This window comes from Danio rerio, chromosome 15 (assembly GCF_049306965.1).
Source record: "Danio rerio strain Tuebingen ecotype United States chromosome 15, GRCz12tu, whole genome shotgun sequence".
In the NCBI taxonomy this organism is placed as follows: domain Eukaryota; kingdom Metazoa; phylum Chordata; class Actinopteri; order Cypriniformes; family Danionidae; genus Danio; species Danio rerio.
In genome coordinates, this window is record NC_133190.1 from 12,494,751 (window position 1) to 12,515,140 (window position 20,390).

Here is a 20,390-nt window from a genome sequence, read left to right on the forward strand (position 1 = left end):
ACAGCTGTTTCAAAAATGCTAACACAAAATGCTACCACATTTCCACATGGTACAGAGATTGAATTGGTATCCCAAATATCTAAAATTAAAAGTGATTTTAGGCTTCTATTTTAGAATTAAGAACTGCCTTTCTTTTGATGCTAAAAAGAAGCTAGTTGACGAAACATTTATGTCGACATTGGACTACGGTGATGTTGTCTATATGCATGCTTCGTCTCAAAGTCTGCATGCATTGGATACTGTTTACCATGGTGCACTAAGATTTTATAACGAAGGGGCTGACACTGAGGGATCCATTTGCAGTATATTTATTAAACACAGTTTAATAAAGACAAGCACACAGATGTAATTCGTTTGTGAACTCACATCAAACACAACAGTGTTACGTTAAAGGGTTGGCGGCAGGTAATCACAGTAAGAATGTTCAGGCATAATGTCTAAGGCAGGTGGCGAATATCAAGGTCGGTGTTCAGGCTAGAGTTCAAGGCAGGCGGCTGGCAGGACAAGGTCGAGGAACAAGGCAAGGTAAGCAACGGGAAAGCAGGCAGTGTAGAGAAACGCTCAGTAGTGTTAGCCGGGGCAGAACAAGACTTCGCTATGATTGAGTGTGTGTGTGCTGCTTATATGCTGGAGTGTGGGTGATCAAGTGGATGCGCAAGCTATCAGTGTAAGTGGATGACGTAATGGTTAATAGTCCGGGGATGGTGACCTCTGCTGGCCAGCGAGGGGAATGACTGGGACAGAGTCGGTGACAGAGCCCCCCTCCTGCGAATGGCTCCTGAAGTGAGGGGCGCCACGACGCCAGGGTCTACCGCGGGGGCGAGGGGCCGGCATTTCCGGGTACAGACGGTGAAACTCACTAAGCAGAGTTGGGTCAAGGATGTCCTTACGATTTATCCATTATTGTTCTTCCGGGCCGTACCCCTACCAGTCGATCAGGTATTGGAGTTGTAATCAAGAGAACGTTCGATCTCTTGATTAAGTTGCTCGACTTGCCCGTTGGATTGGGGGTGGTACCCAGAGGTGAGGCTAATATTTTCAAATTTTTGAAAAAAGCAGACCATACTCTTGATGTAAATTGGGGACCTTTGTCAGACACGATGTCTTCAGGGAGACCATAATATCTGAATACTTGGTTGCATAGCAGTTCGGCTGTTTCTACAGCTGTGGGGAGCTTAGGGATGGGAATTAGGCTGCATGCCTTGGAAAAGCGATCGATGACGGTGAGTATAGTGGTGTGACCAAGGGACGGGGGAAGATCTGTGATGAAATCAATGGCAATATGAGACCAGGGGCAACGAAGGATTTCTAGGGGTTGTAAAAGACCGGCTGGAGCATGACGGGAATATTTATGCATATTACAAGGGGAGCATTTCTTGATAAAGTTGATGACGTCAGCTCTTACGTCGGGCCACCAATAACGGTTCAAATGAGATCTATAGTGCCTGTGATGCCTGGGTGACCGGAACTGGGACTGGAGTGGATTTCCTCGATGAGTTGGTCTCTGAGTGGTTGTGGAACGAATACCTTTACTGCTGGACAGTATGGAGGTGACGGATGTTGATCTGCGACTTGGGCGATTTCAGAATCAATATCCCAGGTAATGGGTGCCAGAATAATGGAATCAGGTAGTATGGGCTGTTTGTAATCTGATTTAGGATCGTTTTCGAAGAGGCGAGAGAGTGCATCAGCTTTGATGTTCTTTGGTCCAGGGATGTAAGTGACAGAGAAGTTGAAACGTGTAAAGAACAGAGCCCATCTAGCCTGTCGGGGATTTGATCTCTTAGCCGAACGAATTTACTCCAGGTTTTTATGATCAGTTATCACAGTGAACGGGTGTCGAGCTCCCTCCAGCCAATGCCTCCATTCCTCCATAGCTGCCGTCATTGCTAGGAGTTCCCGGTTGCCTACGTCATAGTTTCGCTCCACTGAGTTGAGCTTCCGTGAGAAGGCGCAGGGATGGAGCTTGTTAGATGCCACTTGTCTCTGTGATAATGCGGCTCTGATGCCTGTATTAGATGCTTCAATTTTGAGAATGAAGGGTAACTTGGGATTTGGGTGACAGAGAATAGGGGCTGAGGAGAATCGGGCTTTGAGATGGTTGAAGGCTTGGGTAGCGTCTGGGTTACACTTGAGCTTGGGATTTCCAGATTTCACCATTGACGTAAGGGGAGCGGCTACAGAGCTGAAGTTTCGTATGAATCGGTGGTAAAAGTTAGCAAACCCCAGAAAACGTTGCATTTCCTTCACAGTATTAGGTTTTGGCCAATTCAACACAGCATTCACCTTATCTTCGTTCATGGCGACTCCTTCTGCACTGATGACGTAACCCAGGAAAGAGGTGCAGGTTTGGTGAAATTCACACTTGGACAGTTTGGCGTAAAGCTGATGTTCAATAAGTCTCTTTAGTACAGCTCGTACATGCTGAATATGGTCATCAAGCATCTCTGAATAAACGAGAATGTCATCAATATAGACAAATACCCATTGGTTCAGCGTGTCACGAAAAACCTCATTAATGAATGTTTGGAAGACTGAAGGACTGTTTGCCAGGCCTAAGGGCATCACCCGATATTCATAGTGGCCGGTGGTCGTTGAGAAGAATTACTTCACAGTAATTTCATTCAAACCTCTATAGTCAATGCAGAGGCGCAGGCTTCCATCCTTTTTCTCAACAAAGAAGAAACCAGGCACCAGGCACGTGGTACCAGGCAACAATTCAATAGCGCAGTCATACTCACGGTGAGGTGGGAGTTTCGTGGCTTTTTTCTTGCTGAATGCTTCAGACAAATCTTTGTATTCTTCAGGGATCATGGAACTTTCAGGGTTTTCAACTTTGCAATGGTATTGAGCTGAACAGGGGTGACAGAACATATACAATTTTTTTAGACAAGATTCACTCCACTTTGAGATCTCACCAGTTTTCCAGGAGATGAGGAGGTTATGAGTCTGAAGCCACGGCCATCCGAGGATGATGGGATGTTGAGGAGACTTAGTGATCAGAAACTCCATTACTTCCTTGTGAAGCGAGCCTGTTTGAACTGACAGATGAGTAGTATGGTGAGTGACATTTCCATCCCCTAGGGGGCATCCGTCTACTGCCATGATTGCTAAGGGGGAAAAATCACAGGAGGTTAGTGGGATAGCGTTTCTACGGGCAAATGTCTCATCCATGAAATTACCAGCAGCTCCTGAGTCAACCAACGCCACAGTGTGAATAGTAGCTTTCTCCATGCAACCCGAGATGGGGACAATAAGAGCATAGAGGGGATAATGGGGAATATAACACAACCTGAAACTATGCTTCTAAATACAGCTCTAGAGGTCTAGTTGCAAGCGTAGAAATTTGCGATGCAGTTTACGAATGTTCGTTAGAACGATGGATTTGGGTAATCTTCCCATATGAATTCCTTCACTGAAAGGCCATGACATTGAGATCGACTGGGCCTATTGAGTGTATGAGAGAAGGAAAAATTCTGATCGGTCGCACAACCTCTTGTTAAAATTTTACCCTAATACTACAGTTAGCACATCCTCTAAGCTACTGTATAAATTTATCACTAAACTTAATGTGACTGATCTTTGGAGAATCCAAAATACTTCATCTAAGTACTACTGTTTTTTTCCTGACTTCAGTCCAGCCATGACTACCAAGAGAAAGATTTTTAATTTAGTCTTGAAGATGATGACAGCACTTAAGTCTCCAGCCCTTGCTTAACTATCCTGCGGTAATTAGGCTACGACACAAGGCTGAGCATATGATGTTCGACTCTCATCAAAAGATGGATGATTTTGTTACTTTACTGCCATTGAAGACATACTCTGCAGAGCTACAAAGCGAAGGGGAAGGCAACAGCTACTGTCTCCATCTCAGCTTAACAAACAAAATCAAAACAGGAGGACAGTGGTGATCATCGTAACTACAGTGAAGAGGATAATAACAATGTGCCATTGGACACTTGTTAATTTCTTTTTGAGATCTTTTTCCTGTACTGTATGCTCATCTGCTGACTGGTGAATAGTAATGTTTTAATTTTTATTTTTGTTTGATATAATAATAATAATAATAATAATAATAATATTAATAATAATAATAATTATCGTCATCATCATCATTATTATTATTATTATTATTTTCAAGCTAATAGTGAGCATCTATTGCATTGAAGTGGATTGGTCATTCATTAACATTTGTTTCTGTTGTTCATGCAGACCTACACTCACAGTATTGTGTGGTCTGTTTTGTTTATAATTATTTGTGTTTTTACTTTTTTTTGTTTTTGTTTATTCTATGTCCTTCAATGGACGCCAATAATTTTATTAATCTTGGTTTTATTTTAAAAGAATTATGCATCTTGCTGGGCTAGTATCTACGATACATACTACTGTTTACATGTCACTAGAAATAAGGCAATGCTTCAGTTAAACAGACTGCTGGTATTGCAAGATCATAATGCATGTTCAAAACATTTGATCATTATATGTGAATGGCCTAAATTCTTCTGTTCTCCTTCTCTTTTGCTCATAATAAAACTAAGGAGGTGCTCATCTAATTAATAGGAAGTTAGTTAACTATTAATCTTACTGGAAATTATGTGAAAGGTAGATTTGTCTTTATACACTGCAAAATACATAATGACAGATTAACACTGGTCTCCATTTATGGCCCCAATGAAGCAGACAATACATTTTTCACACATATTTCCATTATATTACTTGAGCAGATTGATTGTCCTTAAGTGATGGGTGGTGATTTTAATTCTGTTTTAAATCCTGCACTGGATAAATCACACCTTGATACTACAGTTAACACATCCTCTAAGCTACAAAATAAATTCATCACTAAACTTAATGTGATATTTGGAGAATCTAAAATACTACTTCTAAGGACTTTCTGTTTTTTTCTAATAGACATAAGACTTTCTCTAGGATAGATGACATGTTTCTTTCTAATTTTAATTAACTCTTGCATCTCTATATCACCAATTTTATTGTCCGATCATTCTGCAGTATTATGTAATGTTCACCTTTCCAACATTAAGACCAAGGCCCCTAGATGGCGTTTTAATACATCAGTCATTCAATAATTTGCTAAAAGATCATATAAATGAGTTTCTTGAAAAAAAATATATGTGACAATGCGAATGTTGCAGCAGAAATTGAGACACAACAGACCAGGCAACTTTTTTCAATCTTTTATTGTCCAATTGTGGTGAGCCTAAGCCTGAGCCTGTGAATTGTAGTCTCAGGTTCCTGTTCTTGGCTGACAGGAGTGTCACCTGATGTGGTCTTTTGCTGCTGTAGGCCATCCGCCTCAAGGCAGAACATGTTGTGCATTCAGAGATGCTCTTCAGTATACCTCGGTTGTAACGAGTGGTTATTTGAGTTACTGTTGTCTTTCTTTCAGCTGAAACCAGTCTGGCCATGCTCCTCTGACCTCAGGCATCAACATGGCATTTGTGCCCACAGAACTGCCACTCGCTCGATATTTTCTCTTTTTAGGACCATTCTATGTAAACACTAGAGATGGTTGTGCGTGAAAACCCCTGTAGATCAGCAGTTTCTGAAATACTCAGACCAGCCCATCTGGCACCAATAACTAGGCCACATTTAAAGTCACTTAAACTACCTTTCTTCCCCATTGGAACTGCAGCATATCATCTTGATCATGTATGCCTGAATGCATCAAGTTGCTGCCATGTGATTGGCTGAATTGAAATTTTGCATTAACGAGCAGATGGACAGGTGGCCGGTGAAGGTATTTGAACATTTTGAGCATTTGAATTTGGTTTTACGCTTGTGAATTTAGCTAAGCATGTGTAGATTGTGTCATTTGCATTTAACAATTGCTTTTGATACTTTTGTAACTCCATATTAACCAGGAAGTTTTTTCACGTTCAAAAGCAATGTTTTAAAAAACTTGTAGCCCAAAACATTTGTCTTGATTTGTACTTTACATTATTTTACCATTGTGACATGTATATAGATAAATAAACAATTAAATAAATAATTAAATAAATAAATAAAATACAAAAAGGCAATAACACGATGGTAGGAAACAACTGTACATTAATATGGCAGAAACTATTGATTTTTCATAAGATCTTTGCATTTTATCTCCAGCATTTTACAAAGTAGAGCTACACGATTCTGGCTAAAATTTGAATCGCGATTTTTTTGCTTAAAATAAAGATCACAAATTTCTCACGAATATGAGTTGCCAATTATTATTGTTTTTTTTCTTAAACATATGGTAAAACAACAATAATAATATAATGTGTAGGTCTACTGGTTTCTATAAATAATTATATTCTACTTCATTCTACTTAATTCTACTATAATAATTCTGATGTTGAATTATGTTTGAGATATTTGCTTGCAATCTGTCATTGACAACATTATTAGACCATTTTTTTCACTGGTAAAATCCACATTATATAGGCTACAGTATACTGACACTGTAAACATTTTTTTTTATGCACAACTGTGTGTTTGCTGTGAAACAAACCATCGAATGCTTGTCGCAATAACTCTAAAATGCGATATGATTATTTAAATGATCACTCTGTGCCACGAACTGAATATTATTTACAACTTTATTACATGGTATTCACAGCCTTTGCAGGTTCTGTTTACTAAAGTAGGCGCGCGCATGTCTATCATTAAGAAGAGCAGGTGCCCGCCCTCTCTGTGGTAACAGCTCACGGTCTGCAGCTCACACCACCTGTGATTTGCCGGCCGCAAATACAGCATTATATGAAGACTACATAAAGATTACATTTTTAGGTGAATTATAAATACAGTATGTGACTCTTTTAACATCATTTGCAGGTGTCCATTTCACTGAGCAATATATGTGACACAATGAAAAAACTTGTGCAGCCGCCTTTATGCTTCTCTCCTGAACAGAGTCGAATTGAGATCGCAATCTTTTTTTTAATTCATTGTGCAGCTCTATCACAAAGCGTGCACCACAGTGTGATCATCAAGAGAAACTTAATTTAGGATACCTTAACAGGCCAGGCTGGCAGTGGCTGAAGGAAGTCGGCTTCATATGGATAATCCACCATGGCCAAGTTCACCCAGGTTTCCTGCAGCCAAGCCTTAAAGCCGAACACATCCTCTTGAGACTTTAAAGGACCACACAGTCCAAATGTCTGAGAAAGCCACTGCAGACCCTCACCTACAAAAGAAAAACTTCATCAAATGAATCCAGGAAAGCAGACGTGAAAATTAAAAGTAACATGAACTTCACAAAAATTTAAACAAAATCTTCAACAACTAAAATTTGTTGGATGGAATTGCATACAGTAAATGTCTAATGTCAATTTTTAATGTATAGCTTATTCATGCTTATATGACTTCTCAGTTATGGTATTGTAATGTATTACTAGGAGGTATATATATATATATATATATATATATATATATATATATATATATATATATGGATGGATAGATGTGTGTGTATATTATCATAAAAAAATATTTTATTTCGGTCATCCAACTGTGTTTCTAGAAAGACTTAAGTTTAAGTTTAAAAACAAACTTGAATCTTCTCTGGGCAAATTACAGTTGCAATTTGGACTTGAAACAAGACCAAAAAAAAACATTTTTTGCAGTGCAGTGTAGAATTTTTTTGCACTTTAATAGCACAAAAAAACTGCTGTTGTTGAGCTGATAGAGCAGCTGCTATTTGTTTTACTTTTTGATCTCGTTCGGCACAAGTGTAAGAGCTGAAGGCCTGATGCTTTGTTTCATAATGTCTTTTAATATTATATTCCTTCATTACTGCAACTGATTCCTGGCAAATTAAACAGATACATTTCCTGCTGACCTCTGTAAAGAAAAATTCTTTGCCCCAACGTGACTGAAAGTTCCTGCTCTCACTGTTGATTTTCCTTTTTCTTGGTTGTGCCATGGCTCGCCAAAACGTGATTATCAATTATGTTTCCTTCAGTTTAGTCGGTTAGTTTTACTTCATAACAAGAAGTGCTGCCTAATTGAAGGCATGTAATAGCGACACCTGGTGGTTATTTATTGAATTACGTTCATTTTTGTATAGCGGGCCAGATTCTATTAATATTTATAAAAAGCCTTGCGGGCCGCCACAAAACTGATTGCGGACCGCAGATGGCCCGCGGGCCGTAGTTTGGACACCCCTGGCCTACATGTTTCATTTTGTTTGTTAAGCGCATAGAATCATTTAAAAACTATTTCTAAATTAAGTTCTAATTTCCGGTAAATGAATAAATGAACAATAATAACGTAGCATGGTCAAAAAACTGAGTTATATTCAAACATGTCCTATTCTTTATGCCACATATGATGATGCATAAGTCTTTAAAACCCATCAGGTGGACAAACTTAAGCTTGTTTGTTTTAAAACAAGTATAATATGCATATAATAAACAATACTGTTAATAATAATAATAATAAAATTATACAATTGCAAATTGTCATGAATAAACTGACTTTGTATAATATTTTAATCCTTTAATTTATATGTAATTTATATTTCATATGTAAATATATTTGTGCTGTACATCCTGTGTTTTTTAAGCAATGCTTTTAGAGTTTGGACTCTAAAATGTTGCATGTTGCATAGGCACACAACCAATGTGCTTCGTGTTGGACTTAAGACTAGGTTTTAGATGGTCTATGGCAGGGGTCTCAAACTCGCGGCCCGCGGGCCATTTGCGGCCCTCAGTGCAATATTTCGTGGCCCGCGCCAACCGATGTACACTGACAGAATCAGCTGAGCGGGGAGAGAGAGCGCTCCCCGCTCCGCTGATTCTATCCGTACACAGCGATCACTGGCATTCCCCGCCTGCCGTGTAAACCAAGGGTGCGGGGTTGCCGGTGACGTCACCACGCACCCCGCCCCTTTGTTAGACGCTGTGACGGGCGGGAAGTGTTAGGAGGGAACTCCCGCCGGCCAGAACCAAGGTAAGCTGTTACCGCTAGGTATGCTCATTTCGGTTAATTTTGCTAACCGACAACCGCCGCTTATTAATCGGTTATTAACGGTTAACTGGTCAGATTACTATTAATTTTATATTAAACAAATTGACATGTCTATTTTGTGTCTGACACATTAAACATTGCATAAAATACTGATTTATTTTATATGCTAGCATATTAATAATAGAACAATACAACACAGCATCTTCAAGCACCTGCAGTGTTTAGCACAGAAGAACAGAATAAACTAAATAAAATGAATAAAATAAATAGGACTGCCCTAAATTATTTCCACTTAAATAGGCTAATTAATTTATATTACAAATCGAAAACATTGACTGATTATTTTTAATAACCGGCATAGGCTGTTTTTTCCAATCATATTTTTGTCTTCCATCAAATAAAATAGCAGACTTCCTCAAATCGCTCGCTCCACGGAAAATATGCATTTATTTAATGCCCCGCTTGTATTATTATAATCACAAAACCTTTTACATTTTTAATAGAAATCATTATTTTAAAGATTGTCTTGCTATGGTTTCCTTTCTCTCCATTGCGGCCCAAGTGTGCGCGCTGCGTGATGAAAAGACAACACGCACGCATATGTAGACTTTTTGTAAACAGTTTTGTTGTTCAAATATGATATTGCATTAATGTGCATACATGCTTTATATGCTGTAAAATAAAAGGTAAAGCCTATTTGTTGCGTTTATGATACAGATCCAGGTCAACATCAGAGTTTTTTTTGGCATCAACACGTCCGTTTCAAGCAATATTCTTCTTCCATTTTGCTTCTTTGGCAAATGTGTCTGTAGGCATGGGTTATACGTTATCGTCCCGCAAGTTAAGTATGTCTTGCAGTTGAACAAGTGGCTGACCACAGCTAATGTGCTTTTTTCATTCCAAAAACGCGAGGCGCACCTGCCTTTATATGTTGACAAGGAAAAAAGAAGAGAAGAAGCGCGGCCGGTCCTCTAATGAAACGACTGAATCAGCTGGGTATTGATTGCGCAAAAGTGTTGCTGTATATGTTGATAAAATTGTAATATTTAATAATATTGTGATATTCAAGATTTTTACATTCATACAGCTCTGGATAACTTAAAACAGCGATTAAAGCTTCAGAGTGGCATTAATGTGTCCTGAAGTAAAGCGAAACGGCTATAAACTCCAGCAAGATAGAGTGATTATATGCAGAGTCATGCTTTATTTATAAATAAAGTATAACTATAGAAACTGTGTTCATCTTAACTAAAAGCTTCTGCGTGTTTGCTGGCCTTACGCATCGCGCACCTGTCGGTCAGTCAGCACAAATCCCCAAAGGATTAATCAATAGCGCACAGCACTATACGGTTACAGAAAAGTTTGAGCTGTTATGATTCACTTACCTTTTAGTACGTTTTGAAGCGATTATAATCCGCTATTAAAAACCACAACAACAATAACTGAATGTTTTGAATGCATAATGTAGCTGTGGCGGGATGCCCGCCATGGAAGAATGAATGTAGCGGAAACCAAGCTCTTTAAAAGTTCTCTGTAGTTGTCTTGACAACACAAAAAGCTGCTCTGGGATGAGCCGCGTGCAAAAAATGCCCCTCTTAACGCAAAGGCGCATTCAATCGGCCCCTTATGCAGCCAAACTAAAAATATATAAAATAATAATTTTAATCGTTTAACTGATAGCATTAATCGGTCACAAACGCACCCTTTCGGTTAACGGTTAATCGATTATTTTGAGCATCCCTAGTTCCTGCCCCTGCCTGCCACTTAGCTACATATCTGCAGCCTGCCACCTACCTAGCTACAGCCTGCATCTTATAGGCCTATATATTATAGGTAGATACAGACTGGTACAGACTGATGTGACTGGAGTGGGGTGGGGGTGTTTTATTTATACATATATACGCCTTTTTTTTAGGTGAGGGAATGGAAGTTTTGAGTGAGTTCCCCCACTTTTTTCCCTAGGACTTGACCCCTGGCACAGCAGTCAGAAAAAGATTGAATTGAAGAGAGGCCGGCAGTCGGCAGGAGAGTTTGTGTGTGGGCCACACCTGGAATCAATTAGAATTAGAACAGACAGAGAAGAATTAGATTTTATTACAGAATTAGATTTGGTCATACCCCCATCATGACTTCATCAAAGCCTGCATTGAAGAGAAAGATTGATGACGAGCACAGACAATTTCAGGAAAAGTGGGAGACGCAGTATTTCTTTGTTGAGCACAGGGGCATCCCCACATGTCTTGTTTGCACAGAGAAAGTTGCAGTGCACAAGGAATACAACTTGAAACACCATTATTCAACTAAACATGCTGAGGAATGTGCAAAATATCAGGGGGATGAGAGAGCCAAGCGAGTTGCCAGTCTTAAAGCATGTCTACTGAGGCAACAAGATTTCTTCAAGAAATCAACCAAAGAGAATGTTGCATCAGTCGCAGCTAGTTACATGGTTAGTGAGATGATTGCTAAGGCAGGGAAACCATTCACAGAAGGAGAGTTTGTTTAAAAAATGCATGTTACAGGCTGCAAGTATTATCTGTCCGGAAAAGAAAGGTCAGTTTAGCAACCTCAGTCTTTCTGCCAACACTGTGGCAGAGCGCATTTCTGACATGTCAAGTGACATTTATCATCAACTGTGTGAGAAAGCCAAATGTTTTGATGCATACGACGTCGCTCTTGACGAGAGCACAGACATAACAGACACTGCTCAGCTCACAATTTATGTCCGTGGTGTTGATTGCAATTTTGAATTGACGGAGGAGCTGCTCACAATAATTCCAATGCATGGCCAGACCACCGCTAATGAGATATTTCGTCATCTGTGTGATACCCTTAAGAATGCAGGTTTGCCATGGAAGAGGTTAGTTGGAATAACAACCGACGGAGCGCCATCGATGATAGGGAGGAAAAATGGACTGGTGGCACTTGTTAAAAAAAAAACTTCAAGAGGAGGGTGTAGAGGAGGCCACTGCTCTTCACTGCATTATCCATCAGCAGGCCCTTTGCAGCAAATGCCTGCCGTGTGACAATGTGATGTCTGTTGTTTTGAAATGCGTAAACCTAATCAGATCCAGGCGATTAAAGCACAGGAGTTTCCGTGCTTTTTTAGAGGAAATGGAGTCAGAATATGGAGATGTGCTCTATTTCACCGAGGTACGTTGGCTCAGCAGGGGAAATGTCCTGAAAAGATTTTTTGAGTTGAGAGAAGAAGTGAAAGCCTTCATGGAGAAGGATGGGAAGGCTGTTTCTGAGTTGAGTGATCACAAATGGCTTATGGACTTAGCTTTTCTTGTTGACATCACACATAAGCTGAATATACTAAACAAGATGTTACAAGGCCAGGGGCAGCTCGTCAGCGCTGCCTATGACAATGTGAGAGCATTCTCCACAAAACTTGTGTTATGGAAATCCCAGCTCTCTCAGACAAACCTTTGCCATTTCCCAGCATGCAAGGCACTTGTGGATGCAGGCATACCATTCAGTGGTGAGAAATATGTTGATGCTATTTTTAAGCTAGAGAAGGAATTTGATCACAGATTTGCAGACTTCAAAACGCACAGAGCCACTTTCCAAATTTTTGTGGACCCCTTTTCCTCCTGTGCTTCAAATGGAGCTCATTGACCTGCAATGCAACTCTGATCTCAAAGTCAAGTTCAGGGAGATGAGTGAAAAAGCAGACATGCATGGGCAATTTTCGAGAGAATTGCCACCCAGCTTCCCTGAGCTTTCCCGAATGTTCAAGCGGACCATGTGCCTTTTTGGGAGCACATATTTGTGTGAGAAGTTATTCTCCACCTTGAACTTTAATAAGTCAAAGTACAGGTCTAGACTTAATGATGATCATCTTCAAGCCATACTGAGGGTCTCAACTGCTTCCGCTCTAAAGCCAAATGTGGTTCAGATTTGTGAGAAGAAGCACTGTCAAGTCTCTGGCAGCAAGAAGTAGGCAAAAGATGCCATGTTTAGAAGAACTGTTCATTATCTTCACTCAATGTTCTATTAATGTTTAGAAGAAATAATTAAAACTGCTAATAATGACATTTGAGGACTTTTTTTTTTTTGTGAAATGCCTTATTGATCAGACTTTGCCTCCTGCGGCCCCCAGGTAAATTGAGTTTGAGACCCCTGGTCTATGGCATCCTCAAAATAGCAATGCACCTTAACACACCTTCTTTCTAGACCAGCACACCCATGATTCCACAAAGTGGTGAAAATGGAGTTGCTATTTAAATAATGTGTCGCAAAAAGTGAAAACTAGGGTTGAGCTGATTTAAAAATAGTGACAAATCACGCCAAATTGCGCAGGGTGTATAAAAGAGCCCATAGTGTCAAAAATATCCCATGGTCTGTCAAAATTCTGATTGGCTGGAAAGGTGTGCAAAAAGATTGTTTAATGCACAAGTAGTTCCAGTCAATTGTTAACATAGTTTGAAAGAAATGCTCTTCCCTCAAACATTACTATTAAACATATAATCTCAGCCATATTTACATTGTCACATCTAAAGCGAGCATGCCAGTGTGTGGCTGGGCCAGTCGTGTTTCCACAGTCATTGGCGGGGCCTGATCAGACCTCTATCGCAGTTTCCTTGGTGCATTGGTGTGTTGGAAGCAAAGGCAGAGTTTGCCCAAGAGGGTTTGCAGCAAGATGCCCAAAGGGGAAAAAGTTGCTGGTTAGTTAAAGATGTGTTTGCATAAAAACACTTCAAGGGTGATTTTTTACTATTACATTGCCCTTATGTTTTCTTAAATTCAAGAGTGTTGCAAAAAAAATGTTAATTACTACTTAAGGGTTTCTAAAAAATCAAATCTTTAACAAAAAGAGTTTTACATAATGTGACAATTTTCAATAATCTGAGTTATCTTTTGACTATCTTTTGTTTTTATTTTATAAAAATCAATTAGATTATTACCTATAATTTTTTTTTTTTTTTTATCTAGAAGTTCAGGGAACACAGTCTCTATGTTTTAATATCTAAGTGGCTTTATTTAAATAAGAATGCCAGACTTATCTGAGATGACTTCATGAATGCAGCAAAGGTAAGTTTTCAATAAAGAACTCTCTCTGATGGAATAAGAGACTCCTGGGGCCTGTCTCAGTAACGAGGTTCAACCAACTCAGAGTTTAAACTTGAACTCTGAGTTGATTTACTGAGAGTTTAAAAACTCAGAGTTTTCATTTTCAGAAGTTTAAGTTGAGTTTAGCGTGCACACCACAACTATAAAAAGACATTATCAATGGAGCACAGATATTACGATTCACCATGGCAACATCTGAAAAAAAGAGATCAGCATTTCTTGCTCCACTTGATGTGCTCATGCTAAATTATAGCAAATATGACCATATGTTTAAAAAAGCAACACCACTGCATTAATAAAACAGAGTTAGCATAGGAAAACATAGCTGATCAAGTTAATGCGTTATTTTACATGCGTTATTTAGAGTATTTAAATATTTAAGTATAATAAAATAAGTAATTTTATGTGTGGCGTTTATACAATTTTTACACTTGTTTCCACTTTTATACACGTTGATCAGTTTTAATAGATTTAAAAGTGCACTTGTCTCCCTCTATTATTGATCAAGTGATAAAGGTTGATATGACATTAAGAATGTCAGCAGAACTAAAAAATAGTTTTAGAACAAGTAATAATCCCATTAATTACAGTACGTGTCAAAGGTCAGTGAATTTAAGCTAATTATTTATTAAAAAAAAGGACAAGCCACTCTCGTATGTGACTTTGATCTTTGTGTGACTGAAATGTACTGTAGACAATAGCTGTTTCCATCCAAATATATCATTAAAATTTATGTGCAAAACTGGAATAAAAGATGTGCAAATGAAGCAGTGTTTCCATCCAAAAAATCAAAGAGAACCAAGTTATCATTTTCCGATTAACTGGCGGTAAATATCAACAGTAAAAACACCATTTACTGCGGTAGAAGAAGCTTGGTCAATCTTTTCCTTATTTAACAAACATACTTGTGCCTCAGGCAACTTTGAACATACTTGCGCCTTTGATGCCATGAGCCGCTCTTGACACTCCCGAGGTAATTAATAATTAAACAATAACATTAATACTGAAATGGTTAATGAGTTTTAGAATGACCAAAACAACATTTCAGATGTTCTACAGTGTGCTCAGCCTGCTGGTTTGTCTAGTCACACACATTTTCATCAGAATCTATATGAAAAAGCTTTTCTTATTGCACATACTGAATTTTTTTCAGTAAAATTGTTTCCATTGCATTTTATGTGCATCTTTTCTTATAAAATAAAAGTTTATCCTACTCAGTTATGCATATGTTTTATTATGCATATTATTATGCATATTATAAGTTATGAGCATCATGATGTTTCCGTCAATCATTTTTTATTAGCATATCCAAAATGAGTATTAAAATAGGTGGGAACGTAAGGCTAAGGCAAAAAAATACCGCTTCGATTTAAAAAAAGATGAGACCAACAGAAAATCAAAGTTTAGAGAATAAAACCTGCTCCTGACCAGGTTAGGATCACAGAGTAAGTCACTACGGTAACTGACTCTAAGTTAAAGCTCCTTCACTTTCAGAAACAGGCTTGACTTACCCTGCTTTCTCAAGTTTGACAAACCTGCCATTTTAAAATGGAAAAGCCAGAGTTTCTCTCATTTCCGGGTTAAAATACTCTGAGTTTTCACTTAACCTCCTTTCTGAAATGGGCCCCTGGTCTTCACTTTTGAGTTCATAACATGGGAAAGTTGCAAAACTATCTTTACTAACCTGTTGCAGAGAGCCTGTCAATAGCAGCCCATGAGCTCCTGATGCTGCTGCTGCAGTTGGAGCCACTGATGGTGAAGTCACGAGTGACCACACGGTAAAACTCTCCACATGGCACAATAAATTGCCAGATGGGAGCAGACGCTGCAAGAGCCCTGAAAACACCAGCTCAAAATCACTGATTAACTCATTTCACAGTAGAAGAATTAAACAATTATCATGAAGCCCCCTACTGAATCACATCCCAGTCCTTAATTAGACACATGGTTACACACTGCATTTAGGCATTTTAGTTTACATGCACCTAGTGACACTTTAAATTATATATTGTACTTATGCAATTTTAATAAGAAATCTTACATTTAAATATATACTATACTAACTGTGACCTTTAAGTGCATCTCAAGTCATTTAAAGTTAATTTACACAGGATTTAACTTCCACTTAATACTGGTAAAAATACATTGTAACAAGTAAGACATACCATCATACATGGATTAAAATGCATTAAATAGCTAGGAATTATTATTATTTTTGTTGCATTTACAGTGGTATGGAAAAAGCTGATTTTTGGATTTTGTTTTTCCCTTATTAATAAAAACCTTAATTAAAAAAAATTCTGATGCGTTTTTTTTTTTGTGTTATCTTTGACTAATATTTAAATTTGTTTGATAATCTAAAACATTAAAGTATAAAAAAAAAAAAAAAAAACAATAAATCCGCCTTGGGCAAACATCGCACTACTGTACAAACAATGATTGAATGGCATGAAACTAAAAAAGCTTTAATTCAGCTATTCAGATTTAATATTAATACTATTATTATTATTATTATTAAGAGTTGAAGTAGTAATGTTCTTTTTCATACAGTGTAAATGCTGTTCAATTTATCGAATAATGATGAAGTATCAGTTTTGACAGCAACACTGTTTTCAGTATTAATAGTAAAAATTGTGTTTCTGACACTAAATATTGATAGCTTTGTGTCACAAAAATAAAAATAAAATAAAAAACAATTGAAAACACAGCAAATCAGTAAAAGTTTTTTTTATAATATTTCACTGAATGTATAGTGTATATATAGTATTCAACATATTAGCGTAGCAATTACTCACCCTACAACAGCATTGGGATACTTCATCCTCAGCCAGGCTGCTAGCATCCCTCCATAGGAGCCGCCTATTGCGATAACTGAACTCTTCTCAGCGCCAGGCTGGCTTTTTTTAAGAGCTTTGATGAGCACTGCAAAGTCAGCTAAAACCTGTTCTGATGTCAGGTAGTTCAGATACTTGGCGTTCTGAAAGAAAATAAAGACAATTCAGATGGCAAAGGATGGTATCAAAAATATGATCCATGATTCTCGCCACAACAAGGAGTCTTGACTTACGCTGTATGACTCCTCTCCAAAAGGCAGAGACTCTCCGTAGTAGCGATGTTCAGCAAAAACCAGCAAAGCTCCCAGCTCCTCTGCTACATCCCACATGAAACCCTTAGGACAAGGAGGCAGAGAAATAGAACTTAAATTTTTTGTAAAAATATGAAGTTAATTAACATTGTTTAGCTTCACTGAAGTGGTGATGCCTGTATATTTCATAATCATGTATATCATCACAAAATCTCAACAGTGACCATTGAGAAGGAATGAGACCTTTGTTTACTACAGAAACCTGACCTCGAGCCCAAGACCTCAACCAAAAAAAATGCTACCAGCACAAGGCAGTGCCTTAATCGGTGTGAGATAGGTCAGAAACACGGTAAGCACAGATGTATATGAGCTAAGCTTAGGGTTAATACCGCCAGTCAGGCACTTCCAACACTCAAATGTATGTTCACTGGAAAATAAACTGGACTCAATACAACTGAACAGATCTGCACAGCACAAGTCACAAGATTGCTGACGTGGAATGGCAGTAAAATTCTATTTGACTTTACGTGTATAGTGATTTATGTCATTGCTAAGTTTGAGTCAAAAGTGAAATTACACAATGGTTAAAAAATTTTAAATGACAGGAGCAAAATTAACATGTTGCCATCATTACCATTAATCAACAAGTGTTAATATAGGAGGTATTTTTTTTACAATGTAAACCGACAAACTGAACCAACAGTTTTGTGAACCATCCTACACTTAGTGTTTATCATACAACTCAGACAACAATGAAACAAACAGCTCCTCATTCATTTTCCACTTCCCTTGGTGCATCATCTTTATTGTTAGGAGTGTGTCCTCATCTAGATCATTTTGCAACAGGTCATGTTTACTGTAACCTCTGCAGCTCCAGGCCCATAAACACAATTTATATATCACATAATTTCATTACAAAGTTTAGTTAAAAATGCATATTTACAGTGTTGTTACAGAACCATGTGATGTCCCCTTCATTGCCTGTGTAGAACAGGATTGGGCCTCCATCCTTGTGCCAATGCTGGTCATTGAGGAGATACCTCTGCTTAAACGTGCCATTCTCCAAAAAGCCAAAGTGGTCAATCTGTAAATCAAATACATTTGAATTATCCATTGACTAATATTCATATTCACACACTCACACGTTTGTTTTTGTAAATTGTGGTGAATGGTTTCCATTGTTTTTACACTGTAAAAACTGTTTAACTTTTCTGGGGGAAAAAAAATTAACTTTTTCTGTGTGATTTATAAGATTTTTGAAAAATGAGGACATCAGCAATGCCCTCATATTTCACCACCTTCTTGTGATAACATACCTATGACATTATACAGTTTTTCTCAAATGCGCGCACACACACACACACACACACACACACACACACACACACACACACACACACACACACACACACACACACACACACACACACACACACACACACACACAAATCTGAAATTATTTACTCAGCCTCACCTTGCTTAAAATCTTTGTGAGTTTTGGTTTAGGCCATTGACTGCCATAGTATTTATTTTTCTTACAATTGAAGTCAATGGCCACCAGTTTCCAAACTTGGAAAAAAAAACTTGCAAATGTTGAAAGCATCTAAGAATGAGAAGATGATGAATACAAATGCAAATGTCATCAGCATGCCATAAGAATAAAAAAAGCCTTTAGACAAACTATTGTTTGGGGTTGATTATTTTCGGCATGCTTCTGTTTGTAAGTACAATCAATTATAATGTTATTACACTTCTGTCTGAGCTTTATGTACAGTAAGCACTGTCTTTTTTCCTGGGTATTCTTCTCAATCTTCTGGCCTTCAGCCATCTTGTATTGTTGAGTCCAAATCTTCTGAGCAGGAAAGAGAGATAATTAGCCTCAATTTGTATTCAAATCTACTGCAAGCGCCAGGGATGCCACATTAGTTCTGGTTTCCACAGAACTGTGATATCCATTCATCCAGTCCAGAGCTCATCCACTGTCTTCTCCATTTCCATAAATTCTCCAAGTTTGGATAAAATAGTCAAAAGAATGTGAACATTTATTCCCAGAGCTACAATGTTGCAGTACTTCACAGGTTTCTATCTTCTTGAATTCTGCTCAATGCTTAATAAAGAATGTTCTCTCTGGTGTTTTTTTTTTTTTTTTTGATAAATAGCCTTTTTCTCCTCCCTTTGGCAACAAAAGAGGCGGATATTTTATGAGTCAGTGACAGCAAAATAACTCACAGTTACATTCATTCAACAGCAGTGAGAATCTGGTTGCAGGTCAAACCAGTGTTGGCAATATTCAGATGCTTTACTGACTTAATTTCTAAGTGTAAGCTGTTTTGACTACAGAGCCCAGCTCTAGAAAACCATCTTCTTACATAATTTAAAAGCCTATTAATTTCTGTTGTCACCTTATAAAAAAAACATCTGAACAAAATTTTATAATAACCTACATGTGCTTTAAACTACATAACTTAATGTGTACCTTGGCTCTAGCGGTCAAACAAAAAAAAAATAAAAATAAAGTCAAGAATCCTAGGGTATATTAAAGGAAGGTCACGAAACACCAAACCACTTTTTTGAGCTGTTGACAGTCATATATGTGTCCCATATGGCAATAAACACTATTGGGAAACATATAATTTATTAAAAAGTGAAAATTGTTTGTTTTTTCAATATTTTAAGCAAATTCGTTCTTCCGATTTTAAACAAATTTTTGAAACTGCATCACAGCTATTAGTAACTTGTGTGCATTCCAGTGTGGAAACTGGGCGTCTGTACCTGCGAGTGCATCGTGACGTTTCTTAGTGTACAGCATTAATTCATGAGTAAGACTTGGTTCAAACCAATTAGCAAGCTCTATTTTGTATTTTCATTAATATGCACGATAGCTCGAAGACTGTTTTTACCTGTTACAGAGTTCAGACGGCAAAGAGACGCCACATTGTGTTGCCAAAACAAATGGAAGAACAAGAATTTGGAGATGTAGGTCATCAGTGTTGTGTTTATGTATGTGCTGCAACGAAGGTTTTATTGTAATTCCCCCGCTATGAGAGTGCAGCTGGACTGTGTTGATTGTGCTGTCTCTACAGATTTGGTAAGTGTGTGTGATCATTGCCTTTTGTTTGTTCATTCAGATGGCAAAGTTAGTTTGTATCGTCAGCAGTACTCTTTCAGTTTTTAAAGACACACCTTAGTCAAAATTATTAAGTTACTAAGTTTATAGTACGTTAATAACACCACAATATTATTGACTGAAAGATCTGCTGCTGCT

The 20,390-nt window shown here is 38.1% G+C and overlaps 2 protein-coding genes across 20 annotated transcripts in view; both read right to left on the reverse strand.

Annotated features, from left to right (window-relative positions):
- Positions 1–20,390, reverse strand: part of LOC141377778 (uncharacterized) — a 369,547-nt gene that overhangs the window by 113,603 nt on the left and 235,554 nt on the right. The gene's annotated exons all lie outside the window — the stretch shown is intronic.
- prcp (prolylcarboxypeptidase (angiotensinase C)) overlaps positions 1–20,390 on the reverse strand; it is a 107,152-nt gene that overhangs the window by 51,889 nt on the left and 34,873 nt on the right. For all 19 annotated transcript variants that reach the window (XR_012390454.1, XR_012390453.1, XR_012390455.1 and 16 more), the window contains exons 2-6: positions 18,069–18,209; positions 17,108–17,209; positions 16,836–17,017; positions 15,725–15,876; positions 7,011–7,183 (exon numbers count right to left, since the gene is read on the reverse strand). Coding sequence is in view for 3 of the 19 variants with exons in the window: in XM_073922919.1 (XP_073779020.1) it covers positions 7,011–7,183; positions 15,725–15,876; positions 16,836–17,017; positions 17,108–17,209; positions 18,069–18,209 (750 nt within the window). In the remaining 16 variants the exon portion in view is untranslated. The remainder of the gene's footprint in view (positions 1–7,010; positions 7,184–15,724; positions 15,877–16,835; positions 17,018–17,107; positions 17,210–18,068; positions 18,210–20,390) is intronic.